The sequence below is a fragment of the Morone saxatilis genome, unplaced genomic scaffold, assembly GCF_004916995.1.
Source record: "Morone saxatilis isolate NCDOM2014 unplaced genomic scaffold, NCSU_SB_2.0 Contig11, whole genome shotgun sequence".
In the NCBI taxonomy this organism is placed as follows: Eukaryota; Metazoa; Chordata; class Actinopteri; family Moronidae; genus Morone; species Morone saxatilis.
In genome coordinates this window covers 22,802,816-22,810,570 of record NW_023339663.1, presented here as the reverse complement: position 1 = coordinate 22,810,570, position 7,755 = coordinate 22,802,816, and the positions used below count along the sequence as shown (strand labels likewise).

The 7,755-nt window shown below is 43.5% G+C and overlaps 1 protein-coding gene across 1 annotated transcript in view; it reads left to right on the top strand.

Moving 5' to 3' along the window:
* Window positions 1–7,755, top strand: part of fto (FTO alpha-ketoglutarate dependent dioxygenase) — a 122,757-nt gene that overhangs the window by 18,916 nt on the left and 96,086 nt on the right. The window contains exons 3-5 of the mRNA XM_035682200.1: window positions 1,729–1,806; window positions 2,040–3,063; window positions 5,520–5,645. Coding sequence (XP_035538093.1) covers window positions 1,729–1,806; window positions 2,040–3,063; window positions 5,520–5,645 — 1,228 coding nt within the window. The remainder of the gene's footprint in view (window positions 1–1,728; window positions 1,807–2,039; window positions 3,064–5,519; window positions 5,646–7,755) is intronic.

The following is a 7,755-nucleotide window of genomic DNA, read 5'->3' as shown; positions in this document are numbered from 1 at the left end:
ACACACACACACAGATACACATACAACACTAGCACAGAGCCTCACCTTGATATCTTGAGCTTCTGTCATGAGTCAGAATTTGACACCAATGAATGTGTGTCAGGTTGTCAATTTCTTCCAACAGTCTTTGAATGCAGTCTGGCCATGAATAGTGCATGTTGTTTTGTTTTTTAGATTCCAACTGTCTGCAAGTCTGTTTTTGTTTGTTCCAGAATAACTTGGAAGGCCTGTACACTCATGTGCATCCTTTAAGAAAACTTTCAGCAGGTGTTGTGTTGTTTAGCCTAAGGTAAAGATTCAGCCCTGAAGGTAAATTCACCAAACTGCTTCAGATGTGATGCCCTCCCATTTCTTCCACCTCAGTTATTGGGATCTGTTTTCCTCCCTCCTGTCTTTAATACACATACTTTGCACCGCTTGCCCTCTTTTTGATCCAGCCCCCTTTCGAGTCAGGACACACATCTTTTTATACCGGCGCTTTAATGTTATTAACAGGACATTTTATTTCACTCTAAAAGTCAGGACATATTTTGGCAGCCAGTTCCCATATTCCCTGTAGTGTGCCACATGAGGTCTTTGGCATTATTAGGTCAGAAGAAATGTGAGACACTACTTGTAAATGTCTCGGAAATATACACAGGGTTGGTTCTCTTTAAACTATCACAACCACTTGGTGGTTGATGCACAGGCCATTCATTCAAAACTTTAAAAGATGTAAAAAGACAGTGGCATGTCGGTGACATTTCTCCTTCCCCTGCTGCTGAGACACCATGCAGCGGCTGTGTGTGTGTGTGCACCTGTAGGGAATTAATATGAGGGTTTGAACCCACATACACACAGATATAATGCCTCCACATACACACACCTAGGCACAAGCACACACGGGAAGGGCAAGAAGAGGCAGGGTGGGGAAATAGTTGTGAAATTTATTTGGGCATATAGTTTTTATGCCAGTTGCCGTTGGATTTACAGGTCAGAATGGAATGCGTCGCAATGAAAAGAACTTTGATCCCTCCACCAGGTTCACGTTTTTATTGGAGGAGCTCTGTATGGCACAGGGCATCTTTTATTAGGTTGTGAGGAACCCCACGGCAGCCTTCACAAAATCATGAAAATGTGAGACGTCAATGAAAATGGCTGGTTACCAGGTTCCTGTGATATCACAGCTGGTTTTGAAAGCATCATTTGTTAAAATTAATTTATTAATTTGACCCCTAAATGCCTGGTGTTTTAGTTTGTATGATTTCATTTCAGTTTAACAGTTTGCTCTTGTTAGTCTCCATATCCCGGTATGTGATGTTAAATATTTTACACTAAAGTTTCAGTGTTTATTACTAAAATATACATTTATACTAAGGTAATGTAAAATGGTTGGATACGTATCCAGGTCTGCAAATGCTTTGTTCCCACTAAGAAATGGCAGTCTTAGGTTCAAAGAACCATAGTGGAAGTGGCTGTAGAGACAAACTGTAGAAGTTCATAAGGTCCATTAGGTTTTTATCCAAGGAGGTAATGTAATTTTTAGTGCCCAATCACAGTACATTTTACCTACACCCACACCATCTCTGCACCCTAATTCCCCAAAAGTTATACACTAAATATATTTTAATTTAAATTAAAAGCTGAATTTAGACACAAAAGTCTAAAAAAAAGTAAACAACTACATGCTAAATGCAGAAGGTTTATGCTGCTTCTTATCAGCCTGTTTTGCTGTGTTGTGTTCCGCAGAGGCGGAGGCTACTGCATAAGTTGGGAGATCAGAAGATCCCCTTTCTGGGACCTTCAGATCGAGGCTTTCAGCAACTGGTGAGTCAGCCACACTTCCAGATAATGCTATTAATCCTTAAACTTCTACTTTTAAGGGCCTACAGCAGCCTTTTTCCCTATTGTAACCTGCTGCTACAGCCCTGTATGTGTAATAGTTTGCTCAAGATCTGAGAGATCTGCAGATAAGATTGTAATTGAGTTTTAGCAAGATGCGTTATGTTTTAGTATACCATGATCATCCTGTTATCATAAGAATGTCTTGTGTTTCTAAGTGGGATTCCAGTTACTCTGGCCTGGTTCTGAGGAGATCCTGCTCGCTGCCTGCTGAGCTCCATGGCCGGGTTCAGGCAGCTTTTCTCACCCTGAGAAGGAAGGGCTGCCTCCTGCGGGATTTGGTTCGTGTCCGTGACCGAGATGTATTTACCGCAGTGTCACGGGCTCTGCTGGGTGAGCCGGGCCACACCTATCGCTATCTGGACACACGGCTCTTTGCCATCCCCTGGCACAGTGAGGACACTGAGGTCAAAGGACAAAACTGTTGTGACCCTGACTTGAGGGCTGCCTGCAAGGCATTGTGGGAGCTTAACACGTTCTTCTGTTCTGATGTGTCTCAGCTGAAGGAAGGAGATAGGCTAACTCAGTGTGCAAAGGGGGAGGCAGAGCCTAAACAGGGTGAAGAAGGGGATACAGAGTCTAAACACAGTGAAGACTCCAAGAATAGTGAAGGAGGGGACTCAGGGTCTCGACAGAGTGAAGAGGGGGACACAGAGTCCAAGCACAGTGAGGAATGGGACATTGAGTCGAAACACAGTGAAGAAGGCTGCTCTGGGTCAAAACAAGAAGGAGAATGGGAGACTGGGTCCAAACACAGCAGTGAGGAGGGAGAGTCCTCTCAGGTCAAACCAGGTGTCACAGTAGGGTTGGAACTCAGTGAAGGAAAATTCCCCGGCTGGGCGCCTAAGACCAGTGGCACAGCGACTGAACCTGTGGGACTAGGGACCCAAGAGAAACCCGTGACCCAACTCAAGCACAGCTTGTCAGATTATCACATTGAGAACAAGGCGGAACAGGCAAGCGGGCAGGGCTGTTCACAGCCGAGTCCTCCGCAGGTATGCACTGGTCCGGTCAAGTTCAACGTCACCTTACTCAACTACATGAACCCAGCAACTATTAGCCAGCTCAAAGAGGAACCTTACTTTGGTATGGGGAAAATGGCAGTAGGGTGGCACCACGATGAGAACCTCATCACTCATTCGCCAGTTGCTGTTTACAGCTATAGCTGTCATGACGACAAAGGTAAGGGTCAAAGCTAATAAAGCGTACTTGTCACAACTGTGCTACTTTGATAAGAATAGTTGAGATCTGTAGATTTAACACTTTAGAATCTTTTATTTCACTCTTATACACTTGAATCCAAAGTATTTAATGGCATCTTTGGCATGGTGTTTCTGAAATTAAGATTCCTTTTTGTCTTTCGCTACAATATCCTATTAACTTATCTCAGCTGCTTTATGGTGGATCAGACGCAGCTAACCTTGTGTATTCTGGCCCTACAGCAGTTCTGTAGCAGCTGTAGACATGGCCTCTAGTGAGTCAACCATCAGATCCATCTATGTGATAGTGTCAAACCATTATCAAATGTCATCACAGGCTTGCTGCTGACAGCCTTATCGCTGACGTGCGTTGGGAGATCACAGACATTTGGATCTGAGCTCTTAACATGCGCTCAATAGCCCAGTCTGACAAACAGGCCTTATCACATCTCATCTAAATCATTTCCCCAAGAAATGATCGATGTGCAATTATCTGATATGGAATAATGAGCCCTGCTTTGATAAGTGTTCCTAGACTGTACTGTATGGATAATACGATGTCTCCTAATTATGGAATGTGCACTCTTTCGAGAGCTGATAGTATTTCCAGATCGAGTTGATAGAGCGTCTCAGTGAGAGAATTATGCCTTCTAGAGCATAATGCAAAACAACTAGAAGACAGTACCCCCATATCAAGAATATTTTATGTAAATTAGGCTCCTCGTAATTTGTATGTTTTCAGTGTCAGAGTTTGCGTACTGTAATTTTATTGTAAAAAAAAAAAGTCTAATGTCCTTGAGCAGCCACTCAGCAGATCATTCCTAGCCTAAGGAAAGGCCGTTCACAGGCTGGAAGGAGAGCAAAACACGATTTCCTGTTGTGAAGGGAGATAAAGGTGCAGCTGTAGTTCAGCAAGCGTTCAGTACATGTACTGTACTGTTCCTACACAGCCTGCATCTGTGTCATGTCTGTGTCTTTACAGTATCATACAAGTGCAATACCAACTGCTCTGACATCCCAGCACATTTTATAGCTAGGCTTTCTTCATTGGGGTTCCCTAATCAGGAACACCTGCTGCAGAGGTCTGCTTCAATGATTTGTTCCAGGCCATTTCAACTTTGACCCTGCGAACACGGGCTTCAAACACTATGGCATAACACCTTGCCGTGCGTAACAGCTGTGTCTTTTCTAGTCCTGAATGACCCCACAGCTCCAGACTTGAGAGAGGAAAGTCTGATCAGAGCTATATCCCAGTGGTTGGCTCTGAGGACTCCCAGAACCTGGCTAACGAAATTGTTACCTCAAGGAATGTTGCACTTTAACAATAGGTTCACGTTTCTCACATTGTCCCTGAGAAGAAAGAGACCTGTTCCCGAGAAGAAAGAAAAACGCAGCACATTAGGTTTCTTAGATGTACCGAGACTAGATGTTTTGCATGACACCTGCTTCATTTGAGGGGCTTTTTTCTTTTTAAGCAGCCTCACCTTGTTTTTTTGCTTCAGCCAGAGAAGTGTTCTGAGTGTTTTTCTCAGCTGCGCTGATCCAAAGGAATCTGCCACGACTGAGCTTTTTCCGGCACGGAGGATGATCTTCCACCATTCCCAAGGCCTTGGGGAGTGCTGTCATTAGCTGGCTCTCAGAGCACAATGGCTGGAAATTAAGTTACTATTTATCCGTGCTGAGCAAAGGAAAAGGCAGCTGTGGGGCAGAGAGGCCCAGAAAGACTTTAGTATTGATTTTGCTGAAGGGTTTTGGCCAGCCAAGCCAAATCTTGTTTTCTTAGTGTGCCATGTAGGAATGGAAGGAGAGAGAGGAGCAGGGGAGGTGGTTACAGTGAATGGGTTCAGAAACAGGAATATCATAGGATACCTACTGTCCAATAACACACTCTCACACACTCACTAAACAACATCAAGGGCTTTTATCCAACGATTTCCTCTTGCACAGCATAATGATAGCATAAAGATCCTGTGCTAACAGCCAATATGATCACAGCAACACATATCATCTTTGCTCTGCTGTTAAGTGATTCTTACTTTCTGGTGGAGACAAAGGCATTACATCTTACATCCATTGTTTGGGTGTTATGGATTTAATCATGGCACTCCTTACTTTTTAAAGTGGTAACCATTCATATTCTTTCATTTGTTTCTTTTTTGGCCACATCTTTGCTGTTTTAGCATTGCATTACCACATTATCACTTGAAATTTCAGACATAAAAAAATGTGGTTTAAATAAATATTGTTACATAGCCATTACTATAAAGTGTAAAAAAGACATTTTTCCATAAAAATGTGAGGAATTTAAGTTTAAGCATATTACACTGTTACACTCAGTTTGAGTCACTCTGGGTGAAACTGTCAAACCAAAAGCCTGAAATGTGAATATAAATGTAAAATGCAAATGTTACAGTGAGTTGGGCTGTGTATGACTGACAGGTGAGAGCAGTGAGGGAGGCAGCGGTGAGAAGGCATGCTGGAGGATTGGGCTCAAGGTAGCCTGGGACATCCACACACCTGGCTTGATGCTGCCACTGGAGTCTGGAGACTGCTATTACATGAGAGGTACTAAATCTTCTCTATAAACGCACACGCACAGACATACACACATGCGCATGTAAACACGTTGCTCACACAACTCAGCCACATTTACCACCATGTCTGACTTTGGAGGAAGGAACACTTTTATTACCCTGTGTTTTAGTGTTTCATGTACTTTGTCCCAAATGACCCATACCAGCAGGATGCACTTCCCTCTCACTCTCTATTCTCTTCTTCCAACCCTCTCCGCAGGATAAATGGAGCTGAGGTGTGTGTGTGTGTGTCCAAACACCACACACAAACCACACCCACACACACAACAACACAACCCAGCAGACCACAACCAAAACACACCACATCACCAACACACACACACCACACACAACACACCAACCAAAACACCTCAGCTCCCAGTTTATCCTGCGGGACAGGGGTTGGAAGAAGAGAATAGGAGGAGGTGAGAGGGAATTTATGTGCTATATTCCTGCTTTGTATGTGGTCCATTTGGGGGGACATTAAGTTACATGTGAAATCATACTAATTACACTCAGTGTAATAAAAAGTGCTTCCTTCCCTCCATAGTCCAGACATGGTTGGTTTATTTATTAATTTTGTTGTCTGTATGAGTGTTTTGTATGTTTGTCTTATCGTGTTTTACAATGCGGACATTGTGTGTGTATGTCTGTGGCGTGTGCGTTTATATGTGATGATGTTATCCTATTGTTTATTTATTATGCCAGTCTCTAGATCCCGGGAGTGGCAGTTATATTTCTTATTGTTTCTTAAATGTTGTGTGGATTTTTTTTTGTCTCTTGGTTTTACCTGGTGCCCAATCTCTCCAGGCTTTTTGCTCTCCACCGCTTTTGTGCCTCCCTCATGTCTACTCTGTCATTTTCTTATTCCATTATCTTTTTCCCAAACTTCACTGCTAACAATTTGCAATCTTTTACATTTATAATTCAACATTTCTTCAGGCTTTTGTTTTGACAGTTGTCAAACCCAGAGTGACTCAAAACTGAGTGGCTAACAGGTGTTAATAGTTGTTAAACCTTCAAATTCCTCACAATTTTTATGGGAAAAAACCTTGTCGTTTTTACCACCTTTATTAGGAATGGCGCCTATGTAAACAATATTTATTTTAAACCACATTTTTTCTATTGGTCTGAGAAATTTCACCAGTTGATAATGTCTGGGTAATGCAATTGCTTACAAACGAGCCAAAAGATGTGGCCCAAAAAAGGAAACCAAATGAAAGAATATGGAATGGTTTCCACTTTAAACCAAAGTACAAGAGTGGCAGATAATTCTCCCATAACACCCCATAACACAATGATGTAAGATTGTTGAACTTGCCTTTGTCTCCACCAGGTAACCATGTAAGAAATCAACTTAACCAGCAGAAGCAAAAGCACTCACTATGTCGTTGCTGCTTTCCGAATCAACTATTGGCTGTTAGCAGACAGCGATTCGTTTCATTGGGCTTGGATCTTTATGGGCTGGTGGGCAACAGAGGAAATCGTTGGATCAAAAAGCCGCCTTGATGGTTGTGTTAGTGAGTGTCGTGAAGTCGTCTGTTATGGACAGCTACTTTAGTTATCCTATGGGATATTCCGTGTTTTCTGAACCCTTCACTGTACCCACCCTCCCACCTGCGTTCCTCTCCGTCTCGCCTTCCCCAGTTCGCCTACATGGCTTACGACGTAACGAATAGCACACACAGGGTTTGCTCTGTGGGCTGGTCACGTAGAAACGAACCCTTCAGCCAAAATCATGACTAAGAGTCTCTTCTGGGGCCTCCTGCCTGGGCCCCAGCCAGACGCTTGCCCTTTTCCTTGGCTCCAGTCGACGGACTTAAATGCAAGTAAGAACTTCAACTCTTCCAAAGGCCCACTCGTGCTTGCTCTGAGGAGCCCAACGCTACATGACAAGCATACTCCCCACAGGGCCTTGGGGTGGCCACATGGCGGAAGGATTCATTCCCTCCCGTGCCGGGGAAATAGAGGCACATTGTTCAGTCGTTGGGGCAGATTCCTTCTTTTGGATACAGCGGCGTGGGACCTGGAGTAATACCAAAAAAAAAGGCAGCACTTCGCACGGAACACTTCTTCTGGGTCTTGAAGCAAACAAAAAGGAT